The sequence below is a fragment of the Dunckerocampus dactyliophorus genome, chromosome 10, assembly GCF_027744805.1.
Source record: "Dunckerocampus dactyliophorus isolate RoL2022-P2 chromosome 10, RoL_Ddac_1.1, whole genome shotgun sequence".
NCBI lineage: Eukaryota > Metazoa > Chordata > Actinopteri > Syngnathiformes > Syngnathidae > Dunckerocampus > Dunckerocampus dactyliophorus.
In genome coordinates, this window is record NC_072828.1 from 23,301,584 (window position 1) to 23,328,563 (window position 26,980).

Here is a 26,980-nt window from a genome sequence, read left to right on the forward strand (position 1 = left end):
CAACAGGATTCATTTGAAGGCTACTACTGTCTTTTCTGTTATACAAGATAACCACGACTAGATACTGTTTAACATGACTTTCACTAAGTTTTGGTTAACTCTTAACACGTCGTCATGAGTCAAAGGATAATCAGCAACCACATTCATGTAGTTTTTTTTTCCTCAACATTTTGAAAGTCTTATTTCCAGGTGTGCGCTGACCTCTAATCTCCACTTCGTATTTTCCGAGACTAACCATGTCAAATGAGGTCTCATATCATTTTGCAGTCCGAGCTAAGAAAAACACTCTATTGTCAATAATATGTTCAAGATTCAGATTGCGTGTCAAGACATACACATAATTCCACTGAAGTAGGAAGTTTGGGATTTCCAGCTGTGGCTCATGACCATGAGGTGCTCCAATTGCATTGCTCACTAGTGCAAGTCTTTGCAGACCAACACGATCGTATACCTCCCTCTAGTGGGGGTAACACGCAAATGCGCCAGATTTGTATTGCACACGGATGAAAATACTGCAACCACTTATTGAACGATGCACACTAGTTCCATACCAGCCAAGTAAGCAGTTGAGAGACGATTAAATGTTTCAGTAAAATGTCTAAAAATGCTGAAACACTTTGTTTATGGTGACAAGTGTTATTATAATCTACAATATAATTGTTCAACAAACATAGTGAGAAGACAACAAAATACTGAATGTCATCCCCTCTTGTTCAGGTGCAGATGTTTACCTAGATTTATTATGCAAACAAAAACAGGAGGCAGAAAACAAAGCTTAACTCAGTTTCAGTTACAACTGATATCTAATAGTTGTTAGTAGTGGATCCAGCAGTGTTTTAAGCAAATACAGTATACAGTATACTTAACCTTGCTACTGCACTTATGGAACCTCTCCTCCTCATATCCATGGCAACAGGCTCACGAGACGCTCTCTGCAAAGACACAAATGTTAGCAGCCTTACAAACCTTTTTTTGCACCCCGGGGCGTATTTAGTCATTTGGGGGCCCAAGGCAAACCCATTCCCTCCAAACCCGGGGCCCTCCGCATCCTTGTACTGTTTTGTTATTTAAATTTCAATTTTTTACAAAAGTGAGTATTTAATTTAGGTGACTTTATTTGCCTACTCTGTCAGATTGTTTACCCTCTCCCCCCCTAAAAAACATTTTAAATATGGATGTTTATCATCTACTAACAAGTGTGAATATGAGAAAAATGTCCAATTTCCTGAGCTAGATAAATTCCTTAAAATCCTCCTGGGAGAATATTATTACCTAACGAGTGACTCAAAGATTTTACTGTAATTGATCAGAACACTAAGTAACATTTAATATAGTTAAGTGTTTTCATACTCACATCTTTGTGATGAAAAGCGTCACAGCTTCATCCCTAAATCTACTGCATTCTCGTCTACCTTCGGTCGTTTGATAAAAAACAAACAAAAAAAAAACGTTTCTCTCTCGCCTTCTTCTCTTCTCCACTCCACCGGTTTAACTTCGCGCCAACAAGTTTGTTTCACAACTGACTTCCAGAATCAATCCGCACATGCGCAGTAACACGGAATAGTCCATTGCATGACAAGGGAAGGTGAGCGGATCATGACGATTATGATAGATTACGCATTTTGATGTAGTTTTAAGCGCGTGAATTAAGACTACAAGTGTACTATGAACCGGAAATCAAAGAAAAAAAATCAATAATCAGTTTTTATGAGACGTTTGGGGCACCTGGAAATCTCGGGGTCCCTAACAATTGCCTGTGTTTGCCTAATGGTAAAGCCGCCCTCATTGAGCCCTGAAGCCACTTCATTCTTTAAGGATGGAAGCTCAACGGAGGAGACGCCTTACCAGTTGCGTGACTTGAAGACAGAGTTTAAAGAAAAACTCAAAAGTGCACACATGAACAGAAGCACTGACATTTATTAATGCAGGTCAGACAGTGACTTAACAGAAACGTCGCTCGTTGTCTCGCAGGTATGACACCTAAAGTGAGCAAGACAGTTTGTCAAAGTGGATGATAAACTAGAAGCTTTCCTGTCTGCAACAATAATCATCAGTTAAAAATAATGATGCTCTGTGCTTCATAAAACTGTTAAACCAACCGCTGAAATAGTGTTATCGTTAGTGCATGTACTGATGAGGGTCTTGGCCACAGTTTGCTGTTGTTGGACGGTTACAACGCAGAAGGAATGTGTGGAAATGACACTCGTCGGCTTATCAGCATCTCTGATCTTCCCTCAGGTGCATTTGGTCCAATTAAGCTGCATGGTGGCCACCAGCTATAAAGACGCTGTGTGCACTAGGAATCTAACAACGGCAGAGTCAGGACCCAAACGAACCAGTAATCAGCCAACAGCTTCAGTCGTCAAGAAAAAGGCAGCCAATTGAAACAATTCAACATATGCACAGTGCACACACACACACACACACACACACAAACATGGCTTGGTTAGAGTCCAAAGGCTGATACCAGCCTGGATAAAACCAACTTGTTGGCACATAAACTGCAGTAATTGGCCCGCTAACATCTAACAGGCATGGTAAAGAAATGCAAATACGAGAACGTATTGGAACAAATAAAGTTCTTTTTAAATCTTTCTTCATAAAAGTTCTTTTATAAAACTTTGTCACACTCTCGGCTAAACTCTTTTGAGACATTTGCGCTCCACCTGTAAAATAAAAACGTTCATTTTTACTGAAATAAACAGCACATAAGGTGTTGGTGCCCTTCCAAATGTTGGCAATGAAGATGACATATAAATGGATGAGATAATAAAGGAGCTACTTAACGGGTTAATATGTAGCATATATATTTCAGCATCAACGGGCATCAATGATATATGCTGATTCCGTGATATGAACAAAAAGTTAATGGGGAACAACATGGCCCCTTGGTTCTGTTTGAAACAAAACAAATAATAAGTGATGGCTTCACAAGGGATCTGCTTCCATTAAAAACACAACATAAAATAATTGGAGGCACCAACTGGAAATATGGCTAATGGATGAAATGCAGAATGATATGTGGCAGGTGGTGGGCAGCGGTTTGAAGGACTAAAAAGGATCTGTGTGCATGTTGTATTGGCTTGTGAGTGTTTGGACTCGACCAGAACAATCACACACTGTGCTAACGTCAACTACAGAGATCAATCATCAATTAAAAAAAAAAAGATAATATTCTTCTAACCTCTTAAAGAACTGTACAAGGTTATTTAAAAAACAATAATTAGATTTAAACATTTGTTAGGACATTGTTTAAGTTAAAGTTCTATGAAGAAACACAAATGTTGTGTTGTTCTGGGTTACAATGCAGTATTCCTTTTCAGAGTAGCTTTGCTGCACTCAAATCACAATAGCTGTGTCATCAGTGACAACAATGTTAATGGTGTGAGAATAAAGGGCTATCCACACGGAAACGTTTTCAGGTCAAAACGGCAGAGTATTTTATTGTTTCAGACTCTCATCCACATGGAACCGGCGTTCTGTGTGCCCTGAAACGGTATTTGTGGAAAAACAGCTTCCAGAGTGTGAAAATCTGAAAACACAGGCTTGTCATTTCTATATAGACACATTTTTTTAAACTATTTTTTTAAACGATGATGTCAGCGACCCGTCGCCGTCACGTGACCAGAAGTGAGCATTGATGACAAGCCAACATAATAACTGAATATGTCGAGTGTCATGACTCACCGCAGTCGACATTCTACCAGTATTTTTTGTCTTATACTCCCAAAATGACGCACTTTTCTCATTGTGCCTTTTGCTCTGTTTTTACAATTTTTTAAATTTTATTTTGTTTCTGTAGTGACGCAATGACAAATGAGCCACAGGTCGCGAATGGCCCCCGAGCTGCACCTTGGCCACCCCTACTTTTGTGGATCTTTGTCGGGGTCGGGCTTGTGGCGTGGGCTGTATGAGCAAACTACACCTCGGCCTGTTGGCTCAGCATTGTGCGGGAGCGATGGTGGTTGAGGAGAGCAAGAGACGGGTCAATGTGTCACAATAGTCAGTCCTAACGAGCCGCAGCTCGAGCAAGATTTTATTTAGAGCTGCACGTCTAAGGAGTCATATTTGTGTCTTAATTTTGAGGTAGCAAAGGCAGATTTTCAGCCACATTAACTTGCAATAATTACTGTTGTGTTCTCAGGCACGTCGCTGCGCTCTGTCACTCTCTCTCTTTCTTTCGCTTGTCCCGGAAAGCCTGCTGTTGCGGGGCGAGGCGAGCAGGTGTGCATGCACTGTTATCTCTGTCCTGTTTGGGGAGTGGGCTCCTGATTGGAGCTCGCCTGTTGAATGCCTGGAAGGCGGAAAGGCGTACAGGCGTATTCAGTGGTCAAAATGTGTGCCTGTTCGTCGCTCTCCGGGAGGGAGGGCACCGATGTAATAACAAAAATTTTTTCTACTATTCTCACGATCGACCGGCAAAGTCCCAAACACCGACTTGTAGCCCACGATCAACGGGTTGTTTGGTGTGTCGCATGGTTCCGTCTGCATGTCTGTTTACAGCGCCACACGTTGGTGTGCCTTGTGTATTTCTCCCAGTGATCCGTTTCAGTCTGGATGCAACTATTTACTACTCCAAAACAGTGTGGACTTTTTTTTTTTTTTCTTTCCGCCAAAAAAAAATCCCTGGAACGTTCCCGTGTGGACAGGGCCTAAATGTGAGCTCAAGCCGCTACTTAAAAACACAAATTCAATCATTTGACTTCTGCAGTAACAATATTTGGCAACAAGATATAACGCCATTCAATTTTCTGGTGAGGTTTGAGGGATGTAACAAAACTTAAACAGGACTTCTATCAAACCTTACTAACACATCTCCTGTTTGATCCCACATGAAGGAAGTCGGATTATTCGGGTTCTCATAAGCCAGGTCCTGTCTCCCAGTTTGTTTCAGCCTTCATTTCTGTAGTCATACACAGTCCAGGTAGCCAGAAAAGGAACACTGCATTTCTCCACTGCTTGTTCCTTTGACTTGTTTCCCACAACTTGGCTGGGAAGGAGACGAGGAGACAAACTCTAGGCCGGGCCTTCCTTTGGAGAACAGGGGCTTTGCGATGAGAGGTTGGACGAAGATGAGGCGGAGCTCTTGAGGGAGCCCAAAGTCTTGCTGAACCAAGAGTTCTTGGCCGCTTGGATCTCGTTCATCAGGACTCCTCGTTGATGCTCGAGCTCCTGCAGCACCACAAGAAGAAGCTCTCTGTGTTAGCCTCTGCCACAGCAGACATGTTGCTGACATGTACTGTATATATTGATGTGTAATTTAGCCAAAAGGGACTTAGCAGCTAAGATCTAAAACAATAACAATAAATTAATCATCAACTTTCATCAATTGTTATTTTATATGTAATGTTATTTTTAGAAAAATGTATTTATAAATGTATTTATTTTTATTAACCTTAAATTCCCCTGCTAGGTAAGTCTAATATCAGCAAGACATTTTTTTTTTTTTGCTCCACGGCTCCCCCACAGTGGTGAAGTCTGCTTTACTTTTAACGAGTGTGGTAAATACAAACTGACAGTGGTAAACATAATTAAACAAACAGTCAATAAAGAAAAGAACCAGTAACTGTTCTACTTATTTCACTCACTACTGACTATTGTATAGTTTTATGACTTTTATAGCCTTTACTTTTATAAGTATAAAATGTATAAGTGTAAAAAAAGCAAAAAATTATAAGCATAATTCTTGTTTTCACGGATGTTGCCTACTTCCTGCTGCTCACCTGGATGCGACACTTGGCCTCCACCAGCTGTAGTTTAGTCTGTGCCAGTTCCAGTTCCATCTGCCTGAGCTGTTCCTTCAGTCCATCCTTCTCCTCGTCCAACGGCTCCGAGGATGTATTGTCGCGGCCGGGCGATGACACCTGGAGGGACCCCATCGTGCTGAACAGGTCTCTGCAGTGCTCGCAGCCTGTTACTTTACTCTGCGTGGAAACAAACAGGTTAGAGGGTGTACTGTAGGTGGAAACTACCATCAATTCACAGTCTTGCCAAAATATTTCTATCTATCTAATCTCGCTACTGTGATAATTATTTGCACTCATAGTTACAGTAAACCCTCACTGTCTCACTGTTAGATTGTGGTCTGTTAGATGACATTATTTTGCTTATTTAAAGAAATGGTACATTGTGTATTGTGGTTAATTGGTCCCTGCTGTGATAAGTGAATTTCCGCCAAGAAGGATTCCTTTTTTTATAAATTGAATATTTTCGTAGTTCGAGCATAAAGAACCTGTTTACAACCTTCTAAGAACGTTTTTTAACACAATTGAGCCATCTAGACATGAAATAGCACCCCTATAGTTACCTTTACACTGGTATTACCTAATATAGTAGACATAACCAGAGTTAATAAGCCATTAAAGACATGTAAATAAGACTCGTGCTCATGTGTGTCGCTATAATTGTGTTCCTCAGAGGAACTAAGTGGTGGGACGGACAGGAAGTGACGTCGGGGATTCAGAGTTGAGTTTTAGACTGGCGTGGGTTACGGCTGGAGCTCGTGTTTTTATTAAGGATTATTGTGCCTGTTGGGAGATAATTCAAACCTGCAATAAAATCTCTTGTTTCCCGGTGATCAAGTCTGGTGTGTCTGTGTCTCACCCAACATTACAGTAACATTACTGACACCTAGTGACTAGTGTAGAGTACTACATATTGTCACGTCTTTGTGTCTTCAATGTCTTTTATTTGTATTTTAGTTCACTGAGCCATTTTTATGCTTGAAAATGCTTGAATTAGGCAAAAAATACATAACATTTGCTTAAATGTGCATATTTTTTCCTAATAATGGGCCATATTTAACAACGAAACAGCATGATAATATCCATCCATCCATCCATTTTCTATGCCGCTTCTCCTCATTAGGGTCGCGGGGGTACGCTGGAGCCTATCCCAGCTGACTTTGGGAGATAGGCGGGGTACATGATAGAGTGAAGCGGCGAAATTCGAACCGCAAAGTTGTGAGGGACTACTGTATATCTCAGATTTTTGTTCTTCTATTACTTAAAATAAGCAAATTATTCTACCATAGTAAGAAAAAGTATCTTGTTAATGAAAAATAAATATTTTTCACTTTGATTTCAGTTCATTCATATTGGTTAGATTTGAGATTTGTTGTGTAGTATGTAATGCATGCATGCATGTGTTGTATGTATGGACAGGTCCACTATGTCAAGCACCAGCTCACTTGCATCTGCTGCCTGATAAATGAACAAAACCTCACCCTCACAATGTCCATCTCCTCCTTTGTTGCCGCCTGCTGCTTTTCCAGCCTGGTGCTGAGCTGAGAACAGATCTGAAACATCGGAGCAGGCTGCTTAGATACCATTTGAACTATAGGAAGTACTGAAGTAGTTTCAACTAGAAAACAAACTATGATGATGGTACAATTATCTGGTTAAAATGTGTCAGACGTTATGTTTACCAGGTTTTCAGCTGATGTTATAAAAATATTCGGACCTGTTTGTACTCTGCTATGATCGCTGTGGTTTTCTTGATCTCCAACTCTGCTTTCTCCAGCTCCCTCCTGAACACTTCCTTCAGCTGCGACAGGCAAAAATAGACAGCGTGCAGAGTAATATAAAAAAAAAGCTCAGTTACTGAGATTTTCAAAGGATGAAACAGAGTAACAATCCGTCTCCTCCTAAAGTTTCACTTTGTCATTCAATAACTGCACCGCACATCCACTGACCTACAGTATACTCTGACCATTGTCTCTGGGGACACATAAAGACCTACAATGCATCACAGTGGAACACAAAAGATTCATTGGCAACAACATTGGGTTGAATGAATTATATCTATCCGTGTCAACCCATCATCTTATGATCTATTATTGTTGCATCTTTATCATTTACTGATTGAAATTGATGCTATTCGGGCTATTCATTACTATTTGTGCCTCAGCAATATCAAATATAAACAAAAGAAGAGTAATTGAATTTCCAAATATTTTGGTGATCAGTGAAAGATAATGGATCAAATAAACTCTCGTGCTTTGTAGGCCGAGGGCTAAAGGAGGCCATATGTTACCTGAGCCGTTTCCTCCTCCTGTCGTCTCTTGTCTTCTTCCGTCTCCACCAGACGTTGTTTGGTGCTCAGCAGCTCTTTGTTCAAAACGTCAGCCTTGTCTTCTGCCTAAGTGCACATAAACAAATTCACAAATGAGCCTGATTACACAACACATCTTGTAACCCCAATATTTTTGTAATTGTTTGTTATTTTTATTACCTGGTCAAGGTCATTCCGAAGGGCAATCTTACTGGTGACCAGCTCATGGGCCAGGTCGTCATTCTCTTGTTCTAGCCGCATACTGGCTTCTTGAAGACGTCGGTTCTCCCTCTAGAAATACATACACAATGATATACGCCCTAGGTTCCCAAAATAGGATTTTGCACTGGTAAGTAAATTTATACTTTCACAGATGTGTCTTCTTCGGGCGTTGCGGCCGCTTTGTTCAGTGGTCCTTGAACACACCACATTTGACGTAGATAGACATTTATGTGTATGACTTTCTTCGACGCTGCACAGACGGACGTGTATTTTCCGTTCTTCCTTTCACCTCATCCTTGTTCACAAATGTTAATGCTGTGTGCAACTGCACAGTGGTGAGGTTTAATAATGTTAGCTCTGTGCTGCTGTGCATTTTTTGCTAAGTGCATAATTTCATGCTATATGTGCTCATATGTCCATTTGGCTCAGTAATAAGCCTCGTATTAAATTAATTTCCTTATTGAGTTCTGTCTGTTATGCGCCTTTTTTTCATAATTATTTATAATTATTACGTTTACGTGTACAGTACCATTAGTTGCATTGTACTCATTATTTCAAGATCACAGTTGACCACATCTTACCACAGCTTGTTATAAATAAATTCACCAAACAGAAGACAAACCTTCCAGAAGATATCGGACCCCTGTCCGTTTGAAATTAGTAGCCTATGTGTGCAGTTGAAAAATAAGACACATGATGTTTTAATAAAATGTCATAATATATATTTAATAATGTATCAAAGATGTTTCATTGTGTTCTTTGTGTTTTGTAATTGTGCAGGAGTAGGGGGTATATCACTTAAAGTCAGATGTTTGAAGGGGTACGCGAGTGTCAAAAGTTTGGGAACCACTGATATACGCAAAATGATAAGAGGCTCCTTTGAGATCAACAACACACATGTATCATCAGCCACAGCAGGGGTGCCCAAACGTTTTACACCAAGGGCCGCATACAGAAAACCTAACCAAAAATCCCCAAATTGCAACTTTATTCATAGATTTGTGCGTGTCTCAAAATCAGAGGACAATGTCAACATCAAGCTAGTAGGAGGTTTTGGAGGGGTAAACACAAGCCGTGAGTCAAAAATAGACATTTTTATGGGCGTATTAATTACTCTGGGATTTTCGACATCTACTGGCAGGCATGAACGGGAACCCCCGCAAAAAGCGGTGATCTATTGTACTGTATATTCCAATATGTATTAATACAATATGTATTAAGCAGCATTGAAGCCCGCATTTACTGTACTGAGTCATTTTTTTTCTTTTCAGCAAGGCCATTGTTGCCCATCATTGGAGTCTCATGACTGCCCATGTCTTCTCACATGACGGCGGTGTTGCCTCAATGAAACCAGACCGTTGTCATGGTTAAACGAAGTCACCTGACATACATAACTTGTCACTTTTACACAATGTCTTCCGCCTCTAATTTACAACTTTTATCTGACAGACTCACACACGCTGGCATGTTTTTAATTTAATTAACAGTTTAAACAAAGTTACGGTGCACTATCTAATGAGACCATCAGGTCTTGGAAGTAACAGAGTTGCAATCTCACTCTCGTGCTACAATTTGTCACTTCCTGTCAACATAAGTCATCTATTCAAGGCAATCACAGAGAGGGCCACTAGGTAGGCAGATTCCACTGCCACAGCTGTTTTTATCTTGTCCTATCTTGACTTAGGAACAATAACACAATAGCCTCATATCCCTGGTTAATATCCTACATAAAGGTATGTAATAATATACTTACTAATCTTCTTTTAATGAAATTTGAGAGGGAGCAGAAGCAGCTTACCACGTTCTGCAATCCAGAGTCACAATGCCCTTCTATCAAGGCTGCTGCAGCACAAACTAAAGTTTAACACATGATCTTGACAGTAGTTTCCCCCTCTCACTTGAATACTTTCCAGCCTCCCTCTCTCTCTCTCTCCTTTCTGTCTCTCTTCAGGCTTTTAGTTTTTCTTATGAACCAAGCAAAATAAGATGGTGGAGACTGAATCAAATTGCATGAAGCAAAACAATACAAATGATGCACGATAGAAAGAACCAAGAACACAGAATGGTGTTCTGGTAAAAATAACGTGAGTCGATACATGAACGGAATGCCTCCAACAAACACGGTGTACAGTATATGTGTCTACAAAAAGGAACATGTCCTTTCTTCTTTGTCTTAAAATCCTCTCTAGTGGGGGAAGAGGAAATGACTCTGGTCCTACATCTTATCAACAGCAAATGTTTCCTGCCTTCTTTCCAGAACCGGAAAGATATACTGTAGTTTGGACTGCAGTTCAACTCATTTACAGTTGAAAGCAGACTTTTACATACACTATGTAAAAAGACAACATTTTTTCTCACTATCGGAAATTAAATCAGACTAAACTTTTCCTGTTTTAGGTCACTTAGGATGACCAAAATTACTCCTATTTGCTAAATTACGAGAGAGAATATTTTATATAAGAGTTTTTGATGGCTTTTTTTTCCAAACAAAAGTTTACATATATTTCCCTAGTACAGTATTTGGTAGCACTGCCAGTAAACCAGGGGCGTCCAGAGTGCGGCTGTTTTTTAATTGGCCCGCGGCACATTCTAAAAATATAACAAGACAACTAAAACAAAAACAACGGCAAAAATAAAAAAAAATCAGCAGTAATTTTACTGTACAGTACAGTGATTTTTGTACACTACAGTAATATTAAGAATAACGTCAAAATATTAAGAGAAAAAAGTTTAAATCTAACGAGGAAAAGTCGTGATTTTACAAGAATAACGTAATATTATGTGGAAAAATAACATAATTTTAAGAGCATATAAATGTAACTAGGAATGTCCCGATCCGATCTTCAGGATCGGGATCGGCTGTCGATCAGCTGTATTTTGAAGATCGGATAATATCGGCTTCCGCCACGAGATCGGGCCGATCCGGTTGCCGTATGTTGTTCGAAAATCTGGGCCACACTCCAACATCGTAGGTGCGGATTAATGCGCGTAGAAGCTTGCTGCCACTCGATTCCCGCCACCAGCAAGAAGAAGTTAAAATGACACTACCATGCAGACATGTCCGCGGTGTACCGTGGTGAAGTTAGTTTCACATTGGACACTGGATATTCTGCTCCGTAGCTACAGGGAGCTCACACGCAAAGTGCTGCTCTCACCGCTGGTTGTTTATACTAGGGACCGTCAATAAATTACTATTGCGTTGAAGAGAGTTTGTTAAAAAAAAAAAAAAAAAAGTCATTTTAAATGACACCACAAATCGACCTTTGACCATGTCAAATGACTAGTCCTACCCTAAAAGTATTTTGCACGCCCTTTTTTTCCAATTTGATCTTTTATTGGATTAAGGACCTGACTCAGAGAGGTTTGTTACAAAAGCCAAACAACATTGTTGGCCATGCTATGTAATAAAAAAGTAAATTCAGCAATACTTTGGTTGCATTATTTTTAATGTTTTGAAAAGCATGAAAAAGAAACATTAAAAAAACATTTTTTAAAAGGCCTTAATAACAAAGAACAACGAAAAAAGTGGTAATTTTTGGAAAATTAGGTTGGGGAACAAGTTATATTAATTTAATAATAAATTAATATTAGTATTTATCCATCCATCTTCTCTGCCTATAGACAAACAACCACTCACTCTCACATTCATACCATCATAATGCCAACTAACCTAACATGTTTTTGGAATGCGGGAGGAGACCGGAGTACCCGGAGAAAACCCATGAACATGCAAACTTCACACAGAGATGCCCAATGGAGATTCAAACCCAGATCTTCCCGTTCTCCTGACTGTGTGGCCAACATGCTAACCACTAGACCACCGTACGGCCCATATTAATATTTAATGTAAATTAATAATATAATCAATATTCACTATGAATACTGCCAAAATGTTATGTGTAAACTGTCTGGTTTCAACTGTATGTTTGCATGATAGTATAATGTATGTCAATGTATAATACATATGGATATCCAAACATTACTGTTGCATCTAAGCACATTTAAACTAAATTCACTAAGTCATTTAAGACTTGAACATACAGGAACTTTATTTTGAATTACTTGGAGAAAAATAAAGTCACAAAAAATGGAGCAACTGGGAACAAGCAGCTCAGTTAATGGACAGTTTGAATGTCTGAATCTGTAAATAACTCCTGCTGAGGAGTTCTGACAGTACCAAGAATAGATATGATAGTTTAAAAGTGATAGAAGCTGGAGTAGAATTTGGGGGCCAGAATAATGTCATAATGTGTACTGAAAAATTTCTAATCTTAGCAACAATTCTAATTATAACTTTGACAAATACCTTTCAAAAAGTAGTGGTCGTGAAGTCTGTGACAACCAATAAATATTTCAGTACAGTATGTACATTTTATTTAACCGCCCAGTAGGATGACTACAATAGAACAAATAGATATCAGGATCCAAGAAAGTATGTATATTGTACCTGGTATCGGTCAATGGGGTCTTCTTGCTGCAGCTGGCTCTCTCTCAGCGTCTGATATTCTTTCTCAAACTTCTTTAGCTTCTTGGTTGGAACCTAAAAGCACAGATGCAGAGGCTTATGATTAAAAACAATAATTATTTAACTTGAAGGAGAAGGAATTTTAGGGATCTTCTATATAGTGGAACCACAGTTTGCGTACATTTTCCAGTTAGTGCACAATACGGCTCGTGTCTTGTCATGTAATTAATACAATGCTTGGGTCCAACTGAGTTGTTAATGTATTTTTATCCCATAACATCCTTGTCCAGTCTATTAGGTAACAAACCGGAACCAGAAGTCAGCTCCATTGCACGTCTATGATGTCATCAGCAGGTGACTCTGTATTTCTTTGCAAACTAACACAGTCACGCCACAAGTCTCTGCTTTTCTTTTGATCACGGCTGCAAAATAACCCACCATGGAGCCACAGAAAGCAGCAAGTGGCAGCACTTCGACCATTCAGTCATCCCTCACCACATAGGGGTTCAAATTTCGCGGCTTCATGCTATCACGGATTTTCTAACATGTATTAATTCATAAATCATGCTGTTTTGTGGCTGAATACAGCCTAAATTAAGCATTTTCAAACATAAAAATGGCTAAATTAACTAACTAAATGAACTGAAATACAAATACAAGGCAGAAGACGTCTTAACTGTGAATGTAGTATTCTACATTGGTCACTAGGTGTCATTGATTGTTCGGTGAGACAAGCACCAGACTTGATTGCCGGAACAGGCATTTATTGCGGGTTTAAAGTATCTCACAACAGGCACAGTAATAATAACGTAATAATTATAATCATAATAATAAACAATGGCTACTGTTGTGGCCATAACCCAGCTAAAACTTAACTCTGAACCGCCGATGTCACTTCTTGTCCTCCACACCTCTGTCTGAAAGCCACTAAGCTCCCCTAAGGAACACATTTACTGCAACATACACAAGCACAAGTCTTATTAATGTCTTAAATGGCTTATTTACTCTTATTATGTCTACTATATTGGGTAATATGCGTAAAGGTGACAATAGGGGTGCAATTCCATATCTAGAAGGCTCTAATAATGTTAATAAAAGCGTATTTAGAAGATCGTACACAGGTTTTCTATGTCATGACTATGAAAAGATTCCATTTATAAAGAAGTATTCCTACTTTGTGGAAATTCACTTATCACGGTCGGGTTGGGAGCCATTTAACACAATAAACGAGGGCTTACTGTGACTGTAAAACTATAAAAACGTGTTTTGTCTTAACATATTTGGCTTACCGCAACAGATTAATTGGATTTACATTATTTCTTATGGTAAAAATGAATTCGGTTAGAGTATGTTTCGGTTTGAGTCTGACCTTCTAGAACCAATTAATGATGCTAACCAAGCTTCCAGTGTATTTATTATTTAAATTATATAGAGTGAGACCACATCAATTTCATACTTGAAGAACGCAATCCACATGTCACTACATTCTCAGTGTTCACAGTATACTATGTTACTATATACTGCATATATAGAACCAAATATTTGAATTTGGGGGGAAAAAAAGAACTGTTGCTTCTGACAACTCTGTGGTATTGTGGTTTATGCAGCACAGTTTCGAGTCTTCACTCTTGCACAATTTTGTCAATGCAACATTAATTCAACTAGAGTATGCACATGAAACCTAACCTACTCTTAATATCTCAATGTTTATCTTATATGGGATATCATACTGTATAATTATATCTAAGGGGCTGAGCTCCAGCTGGAAAAAAAAATGAGACAACCCGAAAGACTGACTGATATGGAGCTGTTTTTATGTATGTCTGCTTCAAGTGGGCGGTAATTTGATCTCCCCCGTGTGGAAACAACATCACCATAGCGGCAACCGTTACTTCTGGGGATTCCGGTCATGTGATATTCCTCTGCGTCTTGATGTTATCAAGTCAGGCACCTGACTCATTGAGAGCTGCAGTTCTACACCACTGCAATCTACAACCCCAAAAATAAACATATTGGTAAATAAATACCAGTGTTAATCAAAATTTTGTTTATTATCTATCTTGAGGCAGATTTTTTTTCCCCCTTTAACCTTCTTTTAATACCATCTTTCGCTGTGTTTGAGCAGCTTGGAACAGGCATGAATCCCCCTGCAACATCTCCACACAGCCACTGCCAGTTGACGCCCCTGCGCAACCTGAAGGAACAAGTCAGCTGTGCCATGTGGAAAACATCCCAGGTGGGATTTGCTTGTAATGCTAGTGACGTTGGAAGCCATGAGGACCGTCAAGGTGACATTTTTTTCTCATCAGATAATAAAACTTTCTTCCACTTTTCAATGTCCCATGTTTGGTGCTCTCGTGCAAATTCCGAACCGGCAATTTTGTGGCATTGAAGAAGATGATGCCTTTGAAGATGTTTTTGGTTCTTAAAACCCTTCTCTCGCAGATGCTATCTGATGATTATTGGACTGCACTCGGCACCAGCAACAACCTTCATTTGGGCCGAGGATGGTCCCTTGTCTTAACAGACAGCCAATCGGATCCTGCCGGTGACATTTTTTTGGGTCTACTATTTCACTTTTTTTTTCCATAACCCGCAGGATCTTTGAAGAAGTTTCAAATGACTGTCTTACTGGGTCCAACCTCAGCCTCAACGGCCCACTACGAGAGGCTGAGCTCATGCAGCTCAACAATCCGACAGCATTCAAAGAGAGAAAGCTTTTTTGCCTTTGACATCAAGAGATCATGACAGTGTGACTGCCTGACAGAAAATTATATTAAATCCACATTTCTGCCAAGATTTTGGCTTTTAAAGGCTGTGGTCTTAAACTTTTGGTCAGCTGGTGAACAACCTATTTCACTTTAATGCTTGTTTGCATTCGTACCTACGCTCAGTGTTCAGAGCATCACTCGGTAGCTCAGATGAGCGAGACTTGAGGTGCTTTTTTTCCATCGGGGTTAACAGCTGCCATAGTCCAAGCAATGGCTGTAGTAATTCTAAACTTGATCAAACTTACTCAAGACATAAGACTTCAAAATATTATTAGAGTTCACTTCACAACTCAAAGTCTCTACTTCCTGAATCTGCACTCTAAGCGTTATGGGGACTGTAGTTCTTTCAGCCATAAATTAGCCATTATCATTGTTTAAACCGCCACCTAGTGGTCAGCGATGAATACTACATCAACATCTTTGAATTGCATTTTAGTTCACTTAGCAATTTTGATGCTTGAAAATGCTTAATTTAGACAGAAAATATGTGACAGCTGCATATGTCTTGATTATTAATAGGCCGTATGCAACCACAAAATATTTTATGTATTAATTTACATATTTTTGAAAAACCGTGATGGAGTGAAGCCGCGATATTCAAACCGCAAAGGGGCGAGGCATGACTAACTACTAAAGGTAAATGACCATGACATTTTAATCTATCCAACACACATTTTCTGAGAAGATAAGATAATTCAGGCCCATTCTGTTGTTATCTGTGTGGGAACAAACGGCGGTTTAGTGTGATTAAGCAGGCTAAAAACCATGTCACACATTATTACCCAGCATGTACTAATATACTGAAACACATGTTGAAAAGCACCAACATAAAATCCAATTTCGCCTTTCTTTGTTTTCCTTTGAATGCACAGTAAGGAGCTGCAGGACATGAATTGCTTCCCATTAATTTTAGTGGCTACTGTAATAAAAGCAGTTCCGAAAAATCTAACATAAAATTAACATATTTCACCTGGCAGTAAAAGTAATTTTGGCACGCCGTTTAATCTGACCACAGCCCGAAGAGCTGTGAAAAACGATTTAACCTCTATTAATGCACCTAATCCCTTTTGTGGGATAAATAGGATGGATTTATTTTACGGCCCATGTTTCATAAAACGCATTAAGACTCCAGCAGCTATTTCCCAACTTGCTGTGGTTTTGTTTAATTAGTTCACATAAACAGGTTTAGTGAGCATGTACAACACAACAATACTAACAAAGGAACATACTAGCATGATACACGTTTCCTTTTTAGTGTGTAACATCAATCTACAGTCAACCTTGTTTAGACAGAAACAGCAACAGAACTCATTTGTATGTTGACATTTCATAAACCTCCACATTTTCTATTATTATTATTTTTAGACTCAAAACTCTCCTCTGTCAAGGGCGGCCACTTTGCCTGTCATTGTCTTCTAAAATAACAGCTCCAACATTTTAATGAACCACCCTGCAATTACAGATACTGGTTAGTCAAATTTTAAAAGCTGCGAGTTTTGAATGGGATGGGTTGCCTATTAAATCTACAGGTTGACAAAAGGTGGCACCTTGAAGAATTTCACCAGTGCACACAAACTTTAGCTGTAAGACTGTAAGAATGTACTCCCATTCCTGTGCTACAATATTGCTCATATTGAAGGTAAAACTATAAGGCGACAACCATTTGCTAACTGTTAGTATAGTCACCATCTGAAAGACAACATCCAGATGCTCTCTGTGCAGCTCAAAAACACCCCCACCCCTAAATACACACACACGCACGCACGCACACCTCCCACCGCAAAACATCATTCATGCAAATGAACTGCACAAATTACAGCCACCTGCACATTTAATAGGGTCCTACAGATGAGCAATCAAATCAATCTGTCTTGACAAAATAATGCTGAGTTTACAAAAGGGGAATATTACTAATAGTGTTTGTGAATATTGTGAATTTTGTGAATTCTGTGTGAATAAGCAAGCATTGCCTGCTTGTGGTCGCATTGGTGACATCATATCCTGTGTTTTTGGCGCATTGGTGTAGTTGACGTTCACACTTGCCTCACTCATCCTCTCATCACTCATTCCCTCATCTCTCAGGTGGTCTCGGTCCAACTGCTTGGTTCGGTCCTTTTGTTTCTTGACAGTGTTCACACTTGACTAAACAAACCGTACTCGCAGAGCAAACAGACTCTAGTCCGTTTCAATTGTTTTAAATGATATTTCACAATTTCAATCCCAGATAAATGTAGACATTTCCCACAAATTACTAGATGGTTGTTATGTCACAACTCAAACCTCAGTCAAGAATATTTCTACAGTTGTAGCTCTCCTTTGCTTGGTTACCACCAAAAAGCATGCACAGTGTTACTAAAAACACACACATAATTCAAACTCAAAGCAGCCAATACACTGTCAAGGCTCGTTCTTGCATTACACAACATTTTCATTGACTCAGTAAATGCGATTAAAGGTTTGGTACTGCAGGAGATGGTACCCAGCCCACATTTAGACGTGAATACCTACAGCTGAAAATGGAAACAAACGGAAACAAACCCCAAGTGATCACATGCTTTAACTCTGGTGCCATGGTGGGTATTACAATTGTGTAATGTGAGTGTTTGTGCCTGCACATGTGTGTGTGTATGGGGACACGTGATGAGGGCCCCGGCGCCATGGTAGTTCAGAAGAGTTTGAATATTGAAATAAGGACAAAGGCAACTGGACATCCCAGCAAAACTAGGCCATGGAATTCAATTAGCCACGTGAGGCAAACAAACCAGCTCCCACACGCACAAGCTCTCCATTGATTCCGAATTAATATCAGTAATTGAAACAAGCCGACAGCTACAACCCCAGTTTGGAAATGCACTGACTGAACAGCTTTGCCTCCACAAACATCCGATACATTTTCGGTAGGAAAACAAGACACGCCTACATGAGCTAACAACAACCGTGGGAGGCGTTTCCAATATGTCAAGGCTTTAAAAATCAAAGATAAAACAAATTAAGAATAAAATGACAACTACTAGTTAAAAATGCATAACACCAAATGTAACCCGAACAGAAGAGACCTACCACAGGTCTAGGAGCTCTGAGAGGTCTAGAGTGGGCGACCAACCGGGCCAGTGTGTCCTCTTCACCTGGCCGCTCAACTACATGGGCATCATATGCCACCACGATGGACACTTCCTGCATCATCTTGACTCCTATTCACTTACAGCAGACAGCAGCAGCAGCAAGGAGGAAGAGGAGGAGAAATAACAAACGAAGATGACGAAGAAAGAGTGACTGAGACAGAGAGGAGTGCAGCGGACAGCAATCGCTTCTCTGTGATAGGAGAGGAGGAGACCGGCTGCTTTCAACAGTCTCTCAGGAGTTTAGCCCCGCCTACTAAGAAGAGGGAGAGCGGGGGAAGTGAGTGAACAGTACAACACACCTGTTTGTTTCTCAACCCCCCCTCATGTAACACTAGGAGTGTATGAGAAAGGAGGATGATGATTTTGCTTTTTCTTCTTCTTCACTGACCAAATCCTAATTTTTTCAAAATATTTATTTTTCGCATTCCCAGTTATAAAAAAATAAATGGGCATTGAAAATGCTTGTTTACACATATACTGCTGGTACATAAGAGGGAAGTTGTCAAGTGCAAGCACCTTTTGTTCCTTACTGCACTTCATTTCAACAGTAAAATCAAGGAAGTGATGCATCATTGCAGTCAGACATGATGCCAAAACAACCTGCTCTCAGAGGAGAAGGCAACAGGCTCCTCCCTCTTTGGCTGATGCACATGAGCGACCTGAGAACAGGTACTGGTATCCATGGCTATGCCTCACCTCATTCCACTGTTTTTTTCCCATGATTTCCTTATAAAGATCTTCAATTTTGGGTGTTACATTCCATTAACTTCTATGAACAAGCAACTAATTGTTGCAGCAATTATTCTGAGTTTAAAAAAAAGCTGACTGTACTACAGTAAAATCAAAATACCACAAAATAAGGGTTTGCATGAATGATTTACTTAAACAAGATAATTCACTGAAACTCAAAGCATATCTACGCCAAAGCCCAAAGTCCCTTTAATACAAACAGGAAATAAAATGTATAAATGCACAATAAAATGAACTCAATTTTTTTTTTATTAAGAAAAGTGTCCTGCACATTGATCTGACTGCATATTTAATACAGTATATACAATTTAAACTATCTTGAACATTGAAAAATAGAAATTAGACTTTACCATGAGGTATAATAATTAAAATCCTTCAAAATATTTGTGTTACTCCTTATCCCAACTATACGTTAAGTTTATTTTCTTAAAAAAAACAATTTAGTTAATATTAACCGTTTAGTCGCATGCCTGGGTTTTCACTCAGTCGTTCTGTCAGTTACCCTAACGCATTACCCTCTCTGAAAAATGTAGAATAGCCAATCACATGGTCACAGGAAGCTGCATCACTCAGATCCTCCGCAGGCCATGGGACGGCCAAAACTAAGTTCACTCCTTTATTTTTCTCTATATGAAATATTTCAACTATGACTTATTTATCTTTACATTTCTTTTTGTTGAATGACTGCAATGTGCTTAGTGTCAACATGCTATTAGTGTGAATGCCATGTGGCTATATTTCATGTACAGTATTTGCAAATTCTATGCAAAAAACTGACTCCTCTTACGTTCAGTCCTGTCATTTTGGCTTAGGAAACTTATACAAAAATGAAATAAACTTGCCTGAGATGGGCCAATACACATTTTGAGTAGTTCAATATGTGTCTTATTAAATTTAGAGTTGAAAAAAGACGAAAATGTAAGTTTATTTTGAAGAGTTAGAACAAGCAAATACCACCCAGTGTGTAGAATGACCCTTTATCTTATTTCTGCACAAATGTGTACACGACAATGTTGACCAAAGCACATCCAAACATTGTCTTCCTTCTTATTCTAGTTGTAGTATGCTTCAGTCAGGACATTCTATTAAAAGGTTAGAAGGTTAGGAAAGAAAAGCAGCATATGAAGTTTGAATTCTTCAGTCCTTTTGCCCCGCACTCTTCAAGAGTCATCACCCTATGCTCAGCCCAAAGGATACCTAAGAGGCCGAGAAATTCAAATTCTTCACATAATTCCCAGAAAGGCTAAGCCACCCTACTACTAGTGCTTATCAAGCCAAGGTGCCGGTGAATTCTTTCGCTGTTTTAAGCAGCTTACGGAGTTCAGTTGATCCGATTTATATGGTGACTGAGGAAACCATGTATAAGGGTTGGGGAGTGATAAGAGAATAAAACTGCTTGTGCCTGGAATCATTTCCAGGATTGTTGTACACAAAGTACACTGAAAACTGTAAGGCCAAACACAATCTGTTCAGGGACGCTAGTTAAACTCTCATTCTTTCTGTTTGGAACCCATTTTTTTAACCCACATCTCTAATGCGGGACATTTGATGTCATGCACACATTGTTATTTTGGATTAGATGCAGAGTTAGGCTATGTCCACTCAAAAGTGCCTCATTGTGTGAATGCAAACTACAATTTATGTCATTGGAATTTCACATTTTCAACATTTTTGGCCAGGGTGGAAATTTGGGGTGGCAAAATCATCCATTTTTTGGTCTTGTCTTCTTTGTCCAACTTCACAATATCTGTCTTATTTACTGTTTTGCCAAGTTCAGATTTCTCTAGATGAAACTTTGTGTTCACATACGTTTCTCTTCTCCTCAAGTCAGAATGGTTATTATGTCGCTCCTGATTGGCTAAATTGACCTTGTGGTTTGAAATTACAACACCGATTGCTGTGGCATGTGCATAACACTAGCCTACAGATGCAGTTTTGTCTGTACAGAATTTATTCTATTTGTCTATGAAAATAATCATAAACCAGGGGTGTCCAAACCTTTTCCACCGAGGGCCAGGAAAGGATGAAAGGATGAAAGGATGCAAGGGCCACGTTGATATTTTGTAAACCAACACATAGAGATATGCTAAGAAGCTATATATAGCTCAAGAAAAAACTGCATTTCAGCTTTGTAGTATAGGTGAAATGCTACAAAAATTTATTCTTGTAAAATTGCAACATTTGTCCTTCATTCGATTCTAACTTTTTTTTCTTTATATTTTGACTTTATTCCTGTAAAATTACAGCAGTTTTTCCAATTTCCAACTATTTTATTTCAGCTTCCTTCTTGTAAATTTTCTCCTCATAATTATAACTTCATATCTTTCAAAAATATAATGTATTTTTTCCATTTCTTTCAACTTTGTTACTAATTTTTTCTCATTTTACAAGTTTATTCTCATAAAATTGCAGCTTTTCTCTCATTAGAAAACTATTTGTTCTCTTAATATTTTGACTTTACTCTGCTGTTTTCCATTTCTGCTGTTGCTTTTTTTTTCATTTTCCAAATATCTCAACTTTCTTCTTGTATATTTCCTTCTCCTAATATTTGGACTGTTATAAATTTTCCCCCAACCTAAGTTTCCAAAAATTACAACTTTATTCATTGTTTTTGACTTAAAAAAAACATTTCTACTAAAATTACATTTCTTGACATTCTCATACTATTACTTTATTCCTGTGAAATTATGGCTTTTTTCTTTGCTAGATTACAACTCTTAAATTAATATTTTGACTTTCCCATTTTTGCTGCTGGTGTTTTTTTTTTTAGTTTGTTTAGTTTTAGTTTGTTAAATCACATTTTTAGACTGTGCTGCGAGCCGATAAAATCACAACCGCGGGCCACAAATGGCCCCCAGGCCACACTTTGGACACCCCTGCCATAAACCATGCCAATCAAACTATTGCATATAATTTGCAGGCATGGGATTACTTAACAGCTAGAAGCAAAAAATATGTGTTGTGGAAGACGGGGGAGAAGAATTCTTTCACATCTTTCTCCTTTTTCCTCAGCCTCTCAAACTGAAAAAGTTGCTCCATATAATATTGCCCACAAGGAATATTCTATTTTAAACGTAGAGTGGAGTGAGTTTTCTAAAAGTAGACAGAAGAAGTAGAAAGATGATGTTCCAGGATGACTGGCACTTAAGAGAATGCAAACCACAGCAGTATGTTTCATACGCCAGTGATATTGTCTGAGATACAATGAACAGCCTCGAACATTTTACATTGAATCTAACAATGTTGTCCTTGGCACATACCAGCATATTTATGATGGTGTGCATAAATGGTGTAGAAATGATCAACCCAAATACACATAATGAAGAAGAAACAATGAAAGGCTTTCAGACATAAACATGCATAAACTACAGTACAAGTATGGTTAAAGTGCAATTTTCTTATACTGTACTTATGCATATTTGCAGGGGAGCTGCTTTCCAACAGGCAAGGCAAGCAACTGCTTGGCGCCCCAGCCCAGTTGGGGGCCCCTGAGTGATGACTATTTTTTTTTTCAATTAATATTATTGCTGGTTCGACGGGGCCCGATGTGAATTTTTGCCTTGGGCCCCAACAGACTCTAGAATTGCCTCTGCATATGTGTGTAATGAAGTGCAGTGTTGAAGCCAACCGTGATATTTCTTTTTGCTCAGGATTGCATAAGAGAACAAAAATGCTACTAAAAGCACCAGAGATAAACTGGACACAGTGTAGGATGTCCTGTCCTGAGAGAAGCACAAAAACAGTGCGTCACCAACTTGCTTTTGAGTACAGTAATCCCTCGTTTATCGTGGTTAATTGGTTGTTTGGCCGTGATAAGTGAATTTCTGCAAAGTAGGAGTCCTTCTTTATAATTACAATATTTTCGTAGTTACAGCATAGAAAACCTGTTTACAACTTTCTAAATACAGGTTTTATCATTGTTAGAACCCTCTAGACATGAAATAACATGCATATAGGCACTGATATTATCCAATATAGTAGATATAACCAGAGAAAATAGGCCACTAAAGACATTAATAAAACATGCGCTTGTGTGTGTTCAAATAAATGTGTTCCGGACATGACAGGAAGTGACGTCGGGAGTTCAGAGTTGAGTTTTAGCTAGATTCAGGCTGCAACAGTAGTCCGTGTTGTTATTACGATTCCTATGTAATTATTATTGTGCCTATTGTGTTGTGTTGCATCTACTTAATGCTTTATATTTTTATTTTAGTTCCATTTTTATGCTTGAAAATGCTTCATTTAGGGAAAAAACGTAGAATTTGCTTCAATATTCATATGTTTTTTTTTTTTACTAATAGGCCGTATTCAACCACAAAACAAAACAACAACATTTGAACTGCGATGTGGCGATGGATGACTGTACATCATTATATCTCAACACCCCAACTCAATGTAGTCTTGGCAGACTAGAAAAATGCCTGAAATGTAAAATATCAACTGACTGTAGATTCAAGGAGAACAACATCAGAGTAGAGATGCAGAACCTGAAAAAGTCCACAAAGTGGGGCTGAGTAGAGCCAGGAGGGAATGGGAAGGAATGATCTATTCCATCTTTCTCTCCCAACTCCTTCCTTCCTTTACCACTCTTAACGCCCATACACACACAGACACACATCAGATACATTCTCTACTAGTTTGGGTCCCTGGTGACCTCAGTAAATTCCCTAAATGCCAGCAGCCTCATTAAAGTCAACAGGAGGACGATAACATGTTTGTGTGTGGGCATGTATGGGAATTTCAATCAGCAGTCTGTACGAAAATTGTAACCACCATCCATGGAAGCCAAACTTTATCTGATAAAACTGGAATGAGGTCAATAACAATGAACCACATTGCTCAACAAAGACAAATAAAAGCCAAAGTGAAAAACAGCGATAATAAATGATATCACAGTGAGCTGCAGGAAACTAAAAACTCACTTCTTTAACACTCCAATATTAGTTGAGAGTTTTCATGTTAAACTTTCAATATGTTTGCAAAAGGTGCTTAATGAAATGGTCAACTGTTCTACACTTCTGACCACACCTTATGTGCAACCCTTCCTTTCTTTATTAATAGGTAACACTGTCTAGATTGAAATCGATACATTACTAGGAAGACTATCGTGAATGAAGCGCTGATAGAGGTCCAAACCTTTATGTTGCAGGCCTGTTCCATCAGCCTTCGGGCATTCTCTGCAGCTCTGTAGCGCTTGGGGAGCTGAACTCTGAAGAATTTGAGAGCCCCTTCAAAGTCTGCCTGCAAAAGATCCTCTTTGGAAGTCTGGAGGGAGAGATGAGGGTTGAAGTGGAAGAAAGGGGAAATATTACATATAATATAATACAGTATACCTACAGTTGCACTCAAAATGATTTAACTCTCATTGTAAGTTACATTATTTTAACTTGCTTTTTTTTTTTTTTAAACTTTCAATAGATTTTTAAAAAATAGCGACCGTTTGTAAAATTTGATTTGGTGAGCTATTTAAATTGTTGTTTTATTGGTTTATTGCAAACAAACAACGTTTATAAACTAGTTATAATGAGGGTTGAATACCTTTGAGTGCTGTAGCTTACAAATTTCTGCATATTATTTTTTCCTGCATAAACCTTTGCAATAGCTGTTTTTGTGTTCTTCTTTTCTTTACTTGTATATAAACTACATTATATTGACCTCAAACGGGCCAAGGAAACAAGCATTAAATCCAGCAAACAATTGTTTCACATTGTGGACACTCTTTGAGAGCAAAGCTCTCTGAAAATGTTGATATTTTAGCCGTACCACACAGCACACCATTTCGCAGCAACACTGATATTAAAATTATGAGTGTACTAGTATGCCTTTTTATATAGTATGTATGAGAGCATGGGTGATGTTTGAAGCAAGGGATGACAGCAGCATGTGCTAAATGAAACCTCAATACCACCATCTTGTGGGAGAAGGATTCACTGACACGAGAAGTTATCAAAGACTAAATTAAATTAACTACTGTTAGTCAATTAATCATCCGTCGCTTTTTACAGTTGCCTAACGTCAGCATATAAGAGGACATCGAAACACACGTTTACCATATCACATTCAAGAACTATGAGTTTGGGTCAAAACGGATGCAGAAAAAGTGGAAAATAGAGATGCTGATTGGAATGCATTCCAACACCATCCCTCCATAAACTCCAGAAACACGGACTATTCCCACTCCCCACTCATACCGCCAGCAGCCTGGGGACAAAGAGTCGATGTCCCATCCCAAGGAGACCCATCACTTTGCAGAAGGAGTCCGCTGAGGCCGGACTGCTTTGGGCCTTTTCCTCTGCCGTTCCCTCTCCATCCTCCACTGCCCTTCGCACCGCTGGAAGTTGCAGAGGAGGTGTCAAGGCCGGCAGAGGAGAAGGAGGAGAGGGCAAAGGGGAGGGTGGAGGAGACAGCGGCGAGGTGGGAGAAGGCAAGGGAGAAGGGAGATCCCGCTTTGGGGGTAGGGCGGCGTATGACTCCAGCTTGACGACCAAAATGTCCCACTTAGTTTGCCTGGGTTGGAGGACGAGTGGACTCTGGGCAAAGATGTTATCCCTGGGGGAGTCCAACTGATGGAGTTGTGGTGGAGGAAGACACCGCACTACAAGGGCAGAGGATGGCTTGACCACAACCACAGGCACAGCCAGACATCAATGGCTTGCAATGCTAAGACTGAGTCTTCATCTTCCACCACCGTCAGAGCCCGGAAGTGGCCATCGCTTGCACCAAAGTTACAGTCAAATAATTAGGAATGGATGCTGTTGGTTGCATAACGCTGTCTTCCACCGGCCAGACTGACTTTGAAATCCAGTCACTGGAGCCAATCTTAACTTGCTGCACCAAACTCTCCGAACAATTGCAAACCTGTACGTTGTTGCTAGGCAACAAAGCTGCTCAACACGTGGGCTGCCGCTCCGGCAAAAAAGCAGCAATGGATAGGAACTCCGCCTTTTTCTTATTTTTCCACTCCGTTATTAGAGTTCAAAGAAGCAGCAAAAACCCTAGTCAGTAACCATGACAGCAGGTTTAAATGCTCATGTGACACACACCAAAGCAGTTAATGATAATTAACAGTGTGAATCCTTTCATCAGAATCCCTATCCTGGCAGTATGGCACTTGTTTGTCTAAGGGACAAATTCTAAGCAGCACTGTATGACAAAAAAACAAACGTTGGAGGCAGAACACCATGCAACTCCCATGTCAGTACAGCTGCTGTGAAAAGGTCCAGAAAATGGTCCAATCCAAGTAACAGATGACCATTAGCAGCAGCAGCGGGTCCTTTAGATGGAAGACAGCTCCTTCAGACGGACAGTCACTCTGCCTATCAACAAAAGAGACTCAATGGATGCATGTGTGAGTCAGTCAGTAGGCTTGTGTCATCAGGAGCGATTGTTCTGGTCAGCAGCTGGGGCGAGGCAAAACAGGAAAAAAAAGAAAGAAAACACACAGTTTCCAGACCACCGCCTCCCTCGCCATCACGCTCTCTTTGTGATGCTAACTGCTAATGGCTAGCCTTGCAGGGCAGCTCTGTTGCAGTCCAGTTCAGTCACAGCTAGCATGTTACAAAAATAAATATCTAGCAGATGAATAAAAATGGGAAGGC

At 39.5% G+C, this 26,980-nt stretch overlaps 1 protein-coding gene across 3 annotated transcripts in view; it reads right to left on the bottom strand.

Annotated features, from left to right (window-relative positions):
- Nucleotides 1-1,899: 1,899 nt before the first annotated feature.
- rabgap1l (RAB GTPase activating protein 1-like) overlaps nucleotides 1,900-26,980 on the bottom strand; it is a 117,642-nt gene continuing 92,561 nt past the window's right edge. For 2 of the 3 annotated variants that reach the window (XM_054788520.1, XM_054788521.1), the window contains exons 19-26: nucleotides 24,519-24,647; nucleotides 12,722-12,814; nucleotides 8,233-8,343; nucleotides 8,035-8,139; nucleotides 7,462-7,545; nucleotides 7,226-7,297; nucleotides 5,724-5,924; nucleotides 1,900-5,172 (exon numbers count right to left, since the gene is read on the bottom strand). In XM_054788520.1, coding sequence (XP_054644495.1) covers nucleotides 5,017-5,172; nucleotides 5,724-5,924; nucleotides 7,226-7,297; nucleotides 7,462-7,545; nucleotides 8,035-8,139; nucleotides 8,233-8,343; nucleotides 12,722-12,814; nucleotides 24,519-24,647 — 951 coding nt within the window. In that variant the 3' untranslated portion in view covers nucleotides 1,900-5,016. Of the gene's footprint in view, nucleotides 5,173-5,723; nucleotides 5,925-7,225; nucleotides 7,298-7,461; nucleotides 7,546-8,034; nucleotides 8,140-8,232; nucleotides 8,344-12,721; nucleotides 12,815-18,570; nucleotides 18,834-24,518; nucleotides 24,648-26,980 lie in introns of those variants that run through there. The other variant, XM_054788523.1, reaches the window with a different exon arrangement.